Below are 15709 nucleotides of genomic sequence, written 5' to 3' on the forward strand. Positions count from 1 at the left end.
GGGGTCTGGGGTCTTTTACCTATCACTGCCTATTATTCCTTGTGACAGCAATAAAAGTGGTCAGATTTTTACTCTGCTAAAAATAAAAAATAAAATAAATAGGAAAAAAATAAATTTAAAGCGCCCCTGTCGCCGTGGGCTCGCACACGGAAGAAAACGCACGCGTAAGTCGCGCCCGCAAATGAAAACGGTGTTTCAACTACATGTGAGGTATCGCTACAATCGCCAGAGCGAGAGCAATAATTCTTAAAAAAGACCTCCTCTGTAACTCTAAACTGGTAAAGATTAAATCGGCACCAATGGACATTTTTAAGTATCGAAGTTTGTTGCCATTCCACAAGTGTGCGCAATTTTAAACCGTAACATGTTGGGTATCTATTTACTCGGCGTGACATCATCTTTCACAATATATACAAAAAATTGGGCTAACTTCACTGTTTAGTTTCTTTTAAATACAGTGAAATTTATTTTTTCCCAAAAAATTGTGTTTGAAAGACAACTGCGCAAATACCACGTGACAAAAAATATTGCAGTGACCGCCATTTTATTCTCTAGAACTTTGTTAAAAAAAAAATGTTTGGGGGTTCTAAGTAATTTTCTAGCAAAAAATACTGATTTTAACTTGTAAACAACAAGTCTCAGAAATAGGCTTTGTCCTTAAGTGGTTAATAAAGCTTTTACAATAAAACCTGGAAGCTGATTGGTTTCTATGCAGAGCTGCACCAGATTTTGTATTCCCAGTTTCAGTAAATTAACACGAATGTGTCTGCTTCATCCCAAAAGTCATATTTTAAAGAATTAATTTTTCTTTACAAAATTAGCTCTGGCTCCCTCCAGTACATTTAGCTTTGGATCCCACTACTACCCAGCCTGGGGAGGGGGACAGCAAAACATTTTAAAAAGGCGGACCTAATTATGTTAAAAAAATAAAACAAAAATATGGGTTTTGTTAAAGTTTTTGCAGTTTGATGTTCTAAGGTGACTTAACTTACCATAGTGTGCAGCCAAATGGTGCCCGCTGGTACTGTTCTTAATGTTGGACCTAGAAAGCCACTGCATTTCAGACCTACACTTTACACAGGAAACATATTAAAGGTGAAATGAGTACAACATGCACTGAGAGGTGGCTTGCAAATGAGCATAAACTGTGTTATATCAGCACTTTTTGAATCATATCCATATCCACAGAATACAAACACATTGACAAACCTGCACCAATTTGTGTAGAAAAAACATAACAATAATATTGCATACGATCACTACAGTACACGCTTAAAGTGCAGTTGATGGAAATAAAAAAAAAAATAAAGGAAGCCCAGTTAGCTATTGGGGATAGTAAATATTAGCAACAACAAATACAAAGCAATATTTGTAATTGGCTTAAGTGAATGATGGCTGCTAAGGGATTTAGCTGTTAATACATTTTTGCAGTGTAGTGTTCTACTATAGTAATTTTGTTTGTAATGTTTGAAATATAGAGATTGTTCTGTATAAGTTGTTTTTGTTGTACAATCCAACAATCCAAGATCGATGTGGAGAATGATCCTAGGGGGAAATAGAGCATGGATGAAATGACCAGGGAGAGAGGAGCTTTTATGAATGGGGAGGAATGATCACCAAGAGAATTATAGAGGAGATGGAAGTAGAGGATGTTAGAATATTTCCTCTTACTCTCCATCCTGAAGTCACAGGTTTGGATCTTGGTTTCTGAATAGAGCATGAGAGCTTGGAAAGCATGACGATGGGGTGGTGGGGAGTGATGGGGGTGCCACACCAAAGGAAAACAAAGATTTCAATGTCTGTGTTGTAAACTTGGAAAATAAAATGTCCTCACAATGCTTATAGAAAGAGAGGATTTGATTTTAATTTCTTTTACTGCTTGTTCAGAATATTTGAATACTTTAGTGTGTGTGATCTGGCCAGTTGTTCATTTTAAGTTGCTGGGGCCTTGTTTAATTCTAAATTGAAACTGTTTGGATGAAAAATAAGACAAAGTGTAATGTACAGACTTTTGTTCACCCTCTTACTCTCTTACTTGATTTACAAAATCGTAACTTCTAAACTTTTTTTTCAAGCCAGCCAATAGCCTTTATTATAGTCTTGTTTTAGGAAATTCTGTTCCCATTCTTCTTTGTTAAACACCTCTAAAGTCATCTTGCTTGCACAGAATGTTTGACCCCCCACAAATGACATTTCATAGAATAGTACTTGTGTCATATATTTTCCAAAATATTTTCACTAAGTTTATTCCCTTCAGAAGTTGTTTTTAATAAAATCTAATTTTGGCCCCTTTCACACAGGGAGTCCGTTCAGATCCGCCTGTCAGTTTTTTTGGCGGATCTGAACGGACGCCCCATGCATCTCTATGGGTCATCGGATGTCAGTGTCCGCTTACATCCGATCCATCAAAACTGGACGGATGGAAACCCTATTTTCCATCCGTCTATCGGATCGGATGAAAACGGACAGACGGTCCGTTCCCATCCGATTCCCTCATAGAGATGCATAGGGACCTGACAGCTGTGCCTCCGCACACAGCGCAGAGACACAGCTGTCATCCGCCTGCTCAGCAGTGGATGGGCGGATCGGTCCCCCGCTGACGGACTCCGTGTGTGAAAGGGGCATTAGGGATACTCAGACTCTTTTCTTAGGACTGTATGAAAACAAACAAATATTACAATAATTGTGTTCTTTTGTCATAAAAGTTACAGGCAGAAGATGACCAAGGTGTTAATTTAGGACTTGAAAGTAGTTTAACTCTTCGCCGTCTTTTGGTATGGACGTATGATCCCAAAATTAGATTGAAAACTCTTGCAGCACTTGTTGACCACTGTCAAGGTGAGCTGGTAATTGCATATTTTCTTACACGTTTCCCTTTTCATTAGCCTTTTTAGAATTTTGTAATTACCAGGTAGCAGTGAATTATATGTGGGTTGGTTCATTCAGCTAAAAGATGTTTGTCTTTCCAAAACTTCTGGCATGTATGCATGCATGTGTTGAAGGCTGGAGTTCTGTACCTCTGTTGTAAGATGTTACTTTGGTACAGTGAGGAAAATAAATATTTGATCGCCTGCAGATTTTGTAAGTCTGTCCTCTTACAAAAAAATTAAGGGTCTGTAATTTTTATCATAGGTGTATTTCAAATGATAGAGACAGAATATCAACCAAAAATCCAGAAACAACACATGATACAAATCTTTTAAATTGAGTTGCAGTTCAGTGAGAAAAATAAGTATTTGATCACCAAGCAAAACATGACTTCGTAGTGGAGAATACCCCCTGTTGGCAAGCACAGTTAGGACGTTTCTTGTAGTTGGTTACCAGGTTTGCACACATCTCAGGAGGGATTTTGGTCCACTCTTCTTTACAGTTCTTCTCTAAATCCTTAAGGTTCCTTGGCTGTCGCTTGGCAACTCAAGGTTTCTGCTCCCTCCATAAATTTTCTTTAGGATTAAGGTCTGGAGACTGGCTAGGCCACTCCATGACCTTAACGTGCTTCTTCTTGAGCCTTTCCTTTGGCAGTATGTTTTGGATCATCGTCATGGTGGAAGACCCATCCACAACCCATTTTCAGTGTTCTGGTGGAGGAAAGAAGTTTCTCAGCCAAGATTTTACCATACATGCCCCGTCCATTGGCCTCTCAATGCGGCAAAGTCAGCCTGTACCTTTAGCAGACAAATAACCCCAAAGCATAATGTTTCCATCCCCGTGCTTGACTGGAGGGATGGTGTTCTTAGAGTCATAGTCAGCTTTTTTCTTCCTCCAAACACGAGTTAATGCCAAAAAGCTCAATTTTGGTCTCATCTGACCACAGCTCTTTCACCCAACCCTCCTCTGAATCATTTAGATGTTCATTGGCAGACTTCAGATGTGCCTTTACATGTGTCTTCTTAAGGAGGGAGACCTTGCGGGTGCTGCAGGATTTCAATCCATGGCGACCAGTGGTTTGTTTGGTGACTGTGGTCCAAACTGCCTTGAGTTTATTCACAAGCTTCTCCCGTGTAGTTCTGGGCTGATCCCTCACTTTTCTCATGATCATCCTCATTTGCCCATGAGGCAAATTCTTGCATGGAGCTCCAGACTGAGGTCGATAGATGGTGATTTTGTACTTTTCCATTTGCAAATAATTACTCCAACAGTTGTCTCCTTCTCACCAAGCTTTTTGCTTATGGTCTTGTGGCCCATTACAGTCTTGTGCAGGTCTACCATCTTGTCCCTGATGTCCTTTGACAGCTCTTTGGTCTTGCCCATGATGGTGAGTTTTAATTGGAAGAAAGAGATTCTGTAGACAGGTGTCTTTTATACACATAACGACTTGTCATTAGGAGCACCTTCTTAAACTGACAGGACTAATCTGTGTACCACATAAGCACATATGGTAGCCAGTCTGTGGGAGCCAGAATTATTGTTGGTTGATAGGGTATCAAATGTTTATTTTACTCACTGAACTGCAACTCAATTTATAACATTTGTATCATGTGTTTTATGGATTTTTGGTTGCTATTCTGTCTCTATAATTTAAAATACACCTATAATATAAATTATAGACTCTTCATTCCTTTATAAGTGGGCAAACTTGACAAATCTGCAGGGTCTAAAATAATTATTTCTGCCACTGTAGATGGAATACAATTGTAAGTAGGTAAATTTTCACATAAAACCTCCACTCTTCTGCATTGTTTCTTAATTGTACATCATAGGAGAGGTAGCCCATTACGCTATTCTCTACCTGCAGGTGATTGAACACTGACATATAGCAAAACTTGGCCCAAAGCCCTTGACCCCCCAACTCTGGTGACACTTGGGATCCAATCTGATATATGACAAAGCTGTGGTAGTGATGTACATAAATCATCATGGTGGTACCAGATTCAGGCCACGCTTCGAGAAGCAGAGTTCATTCTGGCTTAGGAAGAACTAAGGACCCAGGCCCTGTCTGGAGCACACATTCCGGGTGTGGAAATTTGGCAAGCTAACTTCTTAAAGTAGAACTAAACTTACCTTCGCTCTAACAGTCCCGGCCCTCTCCCGGATCTTTTGCTGTGTGCCATTCTTCGGTCGTAGCAGGATGACGTTGCTCTTGCGCATGCACAGGAGTCATTCATCCTGGCTAACAGTGTCAGGGTCAGCAGTCACCCCACAAGTAAACTTTACCACCACTTCTGCCTAGAGCCTTTTATAAAGTAATCAAATGCTTCCTTCCACCCTCTTGCCATGAGGACTTCACTACATGATGGTCTGCACCCTTAGTTGCTGCGAACTCTGTCTTGGACACGCTTAGCCCATTTTTGCTCTCTACTCCATGAAAACCCCACAGAGAAATACCCTCACCCATAGCAATGGCACAAACCAGATTAATGGGAACCACGACAAAAGCTGAACATTTGTTCGCCAAAAGGCCTTTACAACACTTCCTTGCACCTGACAACATTTCCCTTGCTCCTGAGTAGGACCCATGTGTAATTTAATCTCCGTATAAATACAGTTGTTCTGTGAAGCCCTCAGAGGTTTGTTATGGAACCCTAGTGAACACATAGCATCATGAAAGCAAAGAAACACACCAGACAGGTCAGGGGTAAAGTTGTGGAGAAGTTTAAAGCAGGGTTAGGTTCTAAAGCAATATCCCAAGCTTTGAAAATCTCACGGAGCACTGTTCAATCCATCATCCGAAAATAGAGTATGGCACAACTTCAAACCTACCAAGACATGGCAGTCCACCTAAACTGACAGGCTGGGCGAGGAGAGCAATAATTAAAGAAGCAGCCAAGAGGCCCATGGTAACTGAAGGAGCTGCAGAGATCCACAGCTCAGGTGGGAGGATCTGTCCACAGAACAACAATTGGTCCTGCACTCCACACATCTGGCCTTAATGAAAGAGTGACAAGAAAAAAGCCCTTGTTGAAAGAAAACCATAAGAAGTCTCGTTTTGCAGTTTGCGAGAAGCCATGTGGGGGACACAGCAAACGTGGAAGAAGGCGCTCTGATCAGATGAGACCAAAATGTAACTTTTTGGCCTAAAAGCAAAACACTATGTGTGGCGGAAAACTAACACTGCATATCACCCTGAACACCCCATCCTCACCGTGATACATGGTGTGGCAGCATCATGTTGTGGGGATGCTTTTCTTCAGCAGGGACAAGGAAAGCTGGTCATAGTTGATGGGAAGATGGATAGAGCCAAATACAGGGCAATCTTAGAAGAAAACCTGTTAGAGTCTACAAAAGACTTGAGACTGGGACGGAGGTTCACCTTCTAGCAGGACAACGATCCTAAACACACAGCCAGAGCTACAATGGAATGGTTTAGATCAAAGCATATTCATGTGTTCGAAGAGCCCAGTCAAAGGCCAGACCTAAACCCAGTTGCGAATCTGTGGCAAGACTTGAAAATTGCTGTTCACAGATGCTCTCCATCCAATCTCACAGAGATTGAGCTATTTTAAAAAGAAGAATGGGCAACAATTTTACTCTCTAGATATGTAAAGCTGGTAGAGACATACCCAAAAAGACTTGCAGCTGTAATTGCAGCGAAAGGCAGTTCTACAAAGTATTGACTCGGGGACTAATTACAAATGCATGCCACACTTTTCAGATATTTATTTGTAAAAAATTTTGGAAACCATTTATCATTTTCCTTCCACTTCACAATTATGTGCCACCTTGTGTTGGTCTATCACATAAAATCCCAATACAACACAGTTACGTTGTAACATGACAAAATGTGGTAAATTTCAAGGGGTATGAATACTTGAAATTAGAGTATAGTACATGACACAGGCAAACTTCTTTTCTGGTCTTTGGTCACTTTGCATTGCTTGCTACAAAACTGAGGACATAGAGTAGGGAAAGGTTTCAGAGGTCAGATGCCCAGGGGACATGTCCTCAAAAGCTTGCCAGTTTCAAGTCGCTTAAAGGTCCCAGCCTATATCCAAGGATCCATAAAAATTGCGGCGGTGTCCTGTACTATACTCTCAGGATATGGACTTTACAGAAAAGTCTTTTTTTTTTCTGTGCACACAAACACTATTTTTTACCCAGTTTATTGGAAAATATACAAGAAGAAGTTGCACAAAGTAAATAGATAGCCAAAGCTACAACGCGTTGATATGTTAAAATGCGTATATCTATGAAGTAGCAACAAACATCCGTATCCAAAATGTTCCATAGGCAACGCTTTAAAGGCACTAACAGGGTAAATGATTATAATTAATGCTAACTTTCACTCTGGCATACGCAGCGATATGTACGTTGTAGCACAATCCATAATTTCGTACATAGGCGCCCTTGGCATAAGTGTTCACGTTTGTATGTATGTATGTATGTATGTGTGTGTGTGTGTGTGCACATTTTATTTATCTATTTTTTATAAAATAACTCTTCTTTATGTTGAATGCAGGTATATCACTGCACTGTGCTTTTTTGTTTGCTATTTTTTTTTAAATAAAAATGATTTTAGGATTTAATGTTTGAACCTTTATTTTTTATAATTTGCATAGGGCGGAAAGGGGGAGAGTTGGCATCAGCAGTACATGCATACAGTAAAACAGGAGACCCATATATGCGGTCCTTGGTACAGCATATTCTTGGTTTAGTGTCACATCCAATTGTAAACTTTCTTTACCGCTGGATATACGATGGAGAGTTAGAAGATACTTACCATGAGGTATGACTTTAACTGATTTTTTTGTTGCCTGTTTAAAGTATAAGTAAAGAGTTTTTTTTTGGTGAAAATTTTGGACAGAGTGGAGTTTAATTAGAACACAGGTTAGGCTTTTATTGCTGTATGTGCTCTCGTTAGTTACATTCACCCTCTCTATTTGACTTGTTTCCCATTACCATCAACAGTGAAAGTAGATATTTCCTTTCGCTTCCTTTTTTGGCTATGAAAAGTGAAGGTAAATATCTTCTTTGGGACACAGATGACCAAAAAAAAAAAATAGGACCGTTCAGATCCGCCTGTCCGTTTTTTTTGGCGGATCTGGCGGATCTGAACGGATGCCCCATGCATCTCTATGGGGCATCAGATGTCAGCGGAGACATGTCCGCTGACATCCGATCCGACAAATCTGGACGGATGGAAACACTATTTTCCATCCGCCCAGCGTATGGGATTGGATGAGAACGAACAGACGGTCTGTTCCCACATGATTCCCCCAAAGAGAACAGCGGGAACCTGATAGCTCTGTCTCCGCACACAGATGCCACCTGCCTGCTCAGCGGGGGATCGGCGGATCGATCCCCCGCTGATAAAAACTGAGTCCGCCGAAGGACTCCCCTGTGCGAAAGGATTCAGCATTTGCCTCAGAGCGTAGTGAATGTGGTGAAGCCTCACTTTGAATAGAATACCCAATCACATTCAAAGTTAAAGACTGTGCAGGGAAGATCAGCATTCGAACCCAGAGAAGGTGGAGGCTGACAGACTGGAGGGAATATTAGGCATTACAATTACATTTAAAGTAAACTTTTACCAGTACTGTGCATTATATTTAAAATGATCATATCCATGAAAAAAAAGTCTCAGCCCATACAGCATATCCTACTTCTGGGTGTATTTACTATTATTTTTATTTATATATATATATATATACATATATATATATATTATATATGATAAAAGTAATATAATATTACTTTCACTGTTTCACAGTATAAATAAACCCCTTATAGTAGCAATTATCTTCTCTTTTTATACTATAAAGGGCTAATTTTAGGTTTTTTAATCCCAGTGTGACAAATGATACAAAAAAAAGCATGCTGCTACTACACATCTTAGGCCTGGTTCACACCTATGCGTTTTTTTGGTGCTTTTTGCAGAAACACACTACAGTTCATTTAACATGGTTTCCCATGGAACGCGTTCACATCTATGCTTTTTTCAGTCGCTATGAATTTGGAGAGGGTCAAGGACTTTTTTACGCAAAGCTGTGCTTTTTTGGTTCAATAGACTTAAATAGAGAAGCTGCAGAAAAGCATGTAGTGCATTTTTACCGCGATTTGGGTTTTTTAATTGGCCTAAAAAAAGCCTAAAAATGCAAAACGCAAATCGCAGCAAAATTGCGTGTGCAAAAACGCACAGCAAAAGGCACTACAGAAATGTATCAAAAGCAAGCTGCCTAGGTGTGAACCGAGCCTTATGCTGGCCACACACACATCCATTTTCAGGCGAGAATATTCATACGAAAAATTCGCTGAATGAAAGAATGCAGTTTTGAAAATTTCACTTGCTTTTAACATTCAGTTTTGAAATGAATGTAATTTCTGAATGAAAACCACATACACCGTCTGAAAACTCCTTTAACCAAGAAGTTTTCTATTCTGCTCCTTCAAATTTTGCCGTCGTGACGTGGTCGAAAGCGAACGTCCATTTGACCCCATTTGACCCCACTAACGATAAGAAAAGCGAACAAACGTTCTTAAAATGAAATTATTTTTTCATTAAGGAAGACCTTGTTTTTGTATGGCCAGCATAAGTGACAGCAGGCACAGGTATCTTTTATCAAGCCACCTGCCTATGACAAGGGAGTCTGTCATACATAATATATTACAGTTCTGTTTGAAAATTGGAAAAATATTCATTCATTCTTTCATTTTTTTTTTTTTCTTTAAATAAAAAATGTGATCTTTGAGTCTGATGATATTTACCAGATTCAACCTCTAATAGTATATAAAGTATATCTCTCCTGCTTGTTATTCTCAGAGTGAATTAGAGATTTTTCTCCCTAATCATATAGTTGGCTAGTTAAAGTTACCACCGCATAGAGATATTTAAGAATAAATTGCTTTTTTTTCTTTTTTCCTAACCTTACAAATTACCTAAATATAAACTACACTTTTTTTAAGGGTATTATCCGATTAGTCGATTAATCAAAAGAGTAATTGGCCAACTAATTGATTATGAAAATAATTGTTCGCTGCAGCCTTAACCACATTCACTAAGTTTTGGTGATAATTCTCTTGCAGTATTTAACTGCATTTGCAAAATGTACAGTCTAGTTGTCTTTAGGCTGGTGGCCATAAATGAGTAATTTTTTATCGATCAGCCAGCGAGTAAAAAAAAAAAGACCCAATCCGCCCATCCAAACATTTGAGGTGGATGGGAGAATCCTCCCCGCTGTGTCTTTGTAGGCTCCCTGCAGTTAGAACACTGAAATCGGCACTGCAGCCTATTGCATGTTGCACTGATCGAGCAAACAAATACACACAGGGTGGTTGAACAGAAATCAGTTGGTAGATCGGTGACCAGACTGAGGCATTTCATGTCACATCCATGAAAAATCAGATATAAAAATCAGAAATCCCTTTCTGCCACAGATAAGAGGAACAATAATTTCAGCAATAAATCAGGCACACCCCCTAATATAGAAATTCACAATTATAAGTAATATCTTTCCTGCTTCATTTCATTAGGGATGTCATCTAGTAGGTAAAAATTTGTTCACCAACAGCCTCCCTCCTTTCTTTTCTGAAAAGTGCAGTATCTAGTCTCCTCCCAAAACTTCTGCTGGCCAAGTGCAATCGCCAGTCCACCCTGTTGAAATGGATAACGCCACAGGAAACTCAACAAAAAACAGTGCTGTTCGACAACTATAATATTTATAACATATAGGTCAAAATTAACCAATTGCCGACCGCCCACCGTAATATTACTGCGGCTTGGCTGCGTCCAGTCACGTAGTATTAGACTGGAGTGCATATGGTTTAGACACAGCGGGAGGCGGGCAGCAGGAGGAGCGGCGGCGATTGCGGCTGCCCTCCCGCGATCATCGGAGAAACCGAGAGAAGACCCGCCTGCTTATGTAAACAAAGCAGGCGGATCTTCTGTCATACAGACAGGGAGAGATCAGCAGTTTCAGCTAAGCTGAAACTGCGATCTCTCTCTCTGCCTGTCACAGAACCATCCCCACCACAGTGAGTAAGCACTTTAGGCATACATTTAACCCCTTTGATCACCTCCAGTATTAAAAATCGCCGATCGCCGCCATTAATTATAAATAAATAAAAAGTCCAAAAATCTATCCCGTAGTTTGTAAACACTATAACTTTTGCGCAAACCAATTAAAATAAGCTTTTTGGGATTTTTTTTTTTTTACCAAAAATATGTAGCAGAATACAAATTGGCCTAAACTGATAAAAACATGTAATTTTTTATTGGCAGTGTTTTTTCCAAAATTGTCGCTCTTTTTTTGTTTATAGCCCAAAATCTAAAATCCGCAGAGGTGATCAAATACCACCAAAAGAAAGCTCTATTTGTGGGGATAAAAGGACATCAATTGTATTTGGCTACAGTGTCGCACGACCGTGCAATTATCCATTAAAGTAACGCAGTGCCAAATCGCAAAAAATGGCCTGGTCAATAAGGGGGTAAAACCTTCCGTGGCTGAAGTGGTTAATCAATCTAAGAAATAGAGTGATTCTCAATGTGTGAAAACCCTTTAAATCAAATATTCCATGTGGGAAAAGAAAAAATATATAGTACATATATCATGAGTGTATCTTGATAGTCACTCAGCATATTGATCCACCATACAGTGCAAGAAAGCGATAAAGTGCTGGTGCTCGCCTCCACCTGTGCAATCAGGACGCTCACCTCATATTTTGACCCCTGTGTTACCAGTAGGTCAAAAACAGGGGTTCCCCTCTGGGGACAAACAATTGGTCCGGTATACTGCTGGCTCCTCTGCAACTTCCTCTCCCTCCAACCAGCTTTGTAAGCCTCGGTGTCAGTCCACAATATATGAAGGTATAAGAAAAGGGCAAAATCGAGTGCTCTCTGTTAAACTAAAATGTTATTATTCCAAAAAAAGTCAGGATAAAACACTCACGAGTATAGCACTTAGGCAGTGCGGGCTTCGCTCGGCTTCAATCCTATGTTTCCCTACAGTCGAGATGGCCACCATGTGATGTCAGAACGTAGGCTCCGCCCCCTATATGCGTTATGTTAAAGCGTAGACGACTTCGGTGGGGTTAGGACGTCACTCCGCTCTATAAATGATCTCAGCTAGATCGGCAGCAACGCCTCCCTGTTAATTCTCAATTACACTCAGGCAGCACAATCAGCCGCCCATCACTGGGATGCACCTGGAAATGACACGTCGAGAGGAAGGGGTCACCAAAAGATACTGTATATAATGGGGACACCACTTGGCTAAAAATATATTTTGTTTTTTAATTCTAAAATATGCAAAACATTTTTTTCTTTGCAGAAGTGGATACCTAAACCTCCAGCTAACAATGTAAAAAAAAAAAAATATATAAATATATATATATATATATATATATATATATATATATATATATATATAAAACAAATATCTCATAAAAAATAGGATAAGAGTAAAATCATCTATCACTAATAAAGCAGTTGAGGTCAAAGTCCACCTTAAGGCTTCTTGGTGGAAGGACCTTGATCTCAAAAATCCCCCCCTCCAATGTCTCTCTACTTTTTCTATCCCCCAGAATTTAAGTGATTTAGGGTTCCTGTCATGAACCTCTTTAAAATGCTAGGACACATTTATGTGTGACAACCCCTTTCTTCTGCCACCCTAATATTAATACATATAGATGTGCGCCCTATATATTGGAGCCCGGATCCGCACTCCAGCATATAAATAACGCCAGTAGTAGCACAGGTAATCAGATATTTGATCGGATACTTTTTTCTTGAGCAGTAAAATCGCTGTCATCTGTGACATAAGGGGGCGGGGGTCTCCCGATGACGTCATCTGGTGGCCACGCCCCTAATGGCTATATAATAAGCTGCAGAGTGCGGAGACTGGCATAATCACCGGAGAAGTCGTCGTCGGAGGACCGGAGGAAGAAGAAGAGCCAACAGCAAAAGAGCAAAAGAACACAAGACCGGAGAGGAGAAGACAAGAAGAGCGGACAGCAAAAGAGCAGAAGACCACAAGACCGGAGAGGAGAAGACAAGAAGAGAGGACAGCAAAAGAGCAGAAGACCGGAGAGGGAGAAGACCGGATGAAGATTTTTAATAAACTTTCCAAAACGTCTCCTGTTATTTACACACACTGCCTTTTATGGGGTGAATGGTGGGTAGGGGTACAGTGTACCCCATACCCATTCACATAGGGAGGGGGGTCCGGGATCCAGGGGGCCCCCTTGTTATAGGGGGCTTCCAGATTCCGATGAGCCCCCTGCCCGCAGACTCCCACAACCACCGGCCAGGGTTGTGGGGATGAGGCCCTTGTCCTCATCAACATGGGGGCAAGGTGCTTTGAGGTGGGGGGTGCAGAGCCCCCCTGCCCCAAAGCACCCACACCCCCCCATGTCGAGGGCGTGTGGGCTGGTATGGTCCAGGGGGGGGGGCCACTCGCTCATCCCCTCCCCTTTCCTGGCCTGCCGGGCTGCATGCTCGGATAAGGGTCTGGTATGGATTTTGGGGGGGACCCCACGCCGTTTTTTCGGCATTGGGGCTACCCTCAAATTCCATACCAGACCCGAAGGGCCTGGTTTCAAACCTGGGGGGGAACCCCACGCCGTTTTTTTCCCCATTTTGGCATGGAGTTCCCCCTCAAGATTCTCACAGCGCAAGTCGCGCCGCAAGTCGGATCATCCTGATCCAACTTGCAGTGCGACTTCCATTCAAATCAATAGGCTCCCATAGGGAACCATTGATTTTGAATGGAAGAAAAAAAACGTATAACGTGGCTTAACGCACGTTAAGCAACGTTATTCAGCCTTTAGCAGCGTCAGATGTTTTTACAGCTTGACGCTGCAGCTCCAGAACGCACAGTTCCTGGGTTTTTTTTTTGGAGCTGTAAAACGCCTATGCCACTTGGAGCTCCCTAAAGCTCTATGTCTGCATGAGGCCATAGAATAACTCGGATGGGCATTCTGCAGCTGCAAAAAAAAACGTCTGACGCTGCTAACAGCAGCTCCAAAAATGTCCAGTGTGCATGAGGCCTTAAAGTTAAAAGCACTTAGTTATATTAAAGGCTTGTCTTAAAAAAAAAATAATGATAATAAATAACAGACATGTTCTACTCACCTACTCTGTTCGAGCAGCCCTGATCCTCCTCTTGGGTCCCCCGCTGGCGCTCCTGGCCCCTCCCTCCTGCCAGATGCCCCCAGAGCAAGCAGCTAGCTATGGGGGCACCCAAGCAGGCTCACTTCCAGGCCGCTATTCTGTGTTTCCATTTACACACACAGCTGCAGTTTGGCCCCACCCCCTCTTTCTTCTCATTGGCTCACTGGCTGTGATTGACAGGTAAGTATTAGGGGGGCTTGGGGGGGACTGCTTCACACAGAAGCTTTTTTTTTTTTTACCTTAGTGCATATGCATTAAGGTAAAAAACCTTCTGCCTTTTACAGCCACTTTAACCACTTCAATACAGGGCACTTTCACCCCTTTCCCGCCCAGGCCAATTTTCAGCTTTTAGCAACACCATACCTAAACCAAATTTATGTCATTTTTTTCCCCACAAATAGAGCTTTCTTTTGGTGGTATTTGATCACCGCAAGGTTTTTTCTTTTTTGCTAAACAAATAAAAAAAGTCCAAAAAGTTTGAAAAAGAAAAACGTTTTTTTTGTTTGTTATACAATTTTGTAAATAAGTTTTTTTCCTGCACTGATGAGGCCGCACTGACAGGCACTGATGGGGTGGCACTAATATGCGGCACTGGTAGGCAGCACTGATATGTGGCACTTATAGGCGGCACTGATAGGCGGCACTGGTGGGCAATAATGGACACTGGTGGGCGGCACTGATGGGGAGAGCACTGGCGGGCTCCCTGAGCCCTGATTGCCATCCCTGGTGGCCATAGTGAGCATCCCTGGGGTCAGGGGTGGGCATCCCGGGGGTCATGGGTGGGCATCCCTGGTGGTTCTAGTGGCACACCCCCCCCCAAGGGTCTGCACTGGTAATCAATGCTCTGATTACCAGTGCAGACCCCCCCTGTCAGGAGAGCCGCAGATTGGCTCTCCTCTACTCGTGCCTGTCAGGCACGAACTGAGGAAAGCCGATCAATGGCATTTACTATTTGACCAGCAGTGATTGGACACAGCTGGTCACATGGTAAAGAGCCTACGTCAGACGGGAGATGCAGAATGACACACCGCAGCAACTTCTCACCGTCAGTTGCCTATAGGGCGGGCGGGAAGTGGTTAACCAGTTCCTGCCTGGCCTATGGCAAAATAACGACAGGGGGGGGGCGTCCTCCTGGATCACGGCCGCCCAGCAGTGCGATCTGTCATTGGCTGTGTCCATCAGACACAGCCAATGATTGATCACTGTATCGGCTCACTGCCAGTACTATATGATCCCTGTGACTTATGACAGCAAATCACATGACAATTATAAAAAAATGGATGGCTTCCTTTCATGCCATCCATTCTGTACAGTCGTGTTGCTAGCTGTGATTGGTTACAGTGATCACATGGTACAGACAAGGCCAATCACAGCCCACCTGTACCATGTGATTAGTTCTTTCCAATCACAGCTAATCCTAGCAAAACAAACTGAATAGATCAATTTAATTCAATAAAGTAAAATTCAATGCTATAAGCAATCATAATGTGTAAAAAAAAAAAAAAAACCTTGATCAGAGTGGTAACATTTATATTGCTCCAGTCACCGTGTGTTAAAAAAATATATCTATATATTAATTTTGTGTTTTTTCTCCCATACTGTCACCGGTCAGTGTCCCTGATCACCGCCATATGATGACGCTGTACTGCACTGGTGACAGTATGT

At 41.7% G+C, this 15709-nt stretch overlaps 1 protein-coding gene across 1 annotated transcript in view; it reads left to right on the forward strand.

The window, feature by feature from the left end:
- TUBGCP3 (tubulin gamma complex component 3) overlaps positions 1-15709 on the forward strand; it is a 237541-nt gene that overhangs the window by 90456 nt on the left and 131376 nt on the right. The window contains exons 10-11 of the mRNA XM_082245180.1: positions 2706-2838; positions 7497-7663. Of these exons, the coding sequence (XP_082101306.1) occupies positions 2706-2838; positions 7497-7663 (300 nt within the window). The remainder of the gene's footprint in view (positions 1-2705; positions 2839-7496; positions 7664-15709) is intronic.

This window comes from Pelophylax lessonae (genome assembly GCF_965119305.1).
Source record: "Pelophylax lessonae genome assembly, chromosome: 2".
Lineage (NCBI taxonomy): Eukaryota > Metazoa > Chordata > Amphibia > Anura > Ranidae > Pelophylax > Pelophylax lessonae.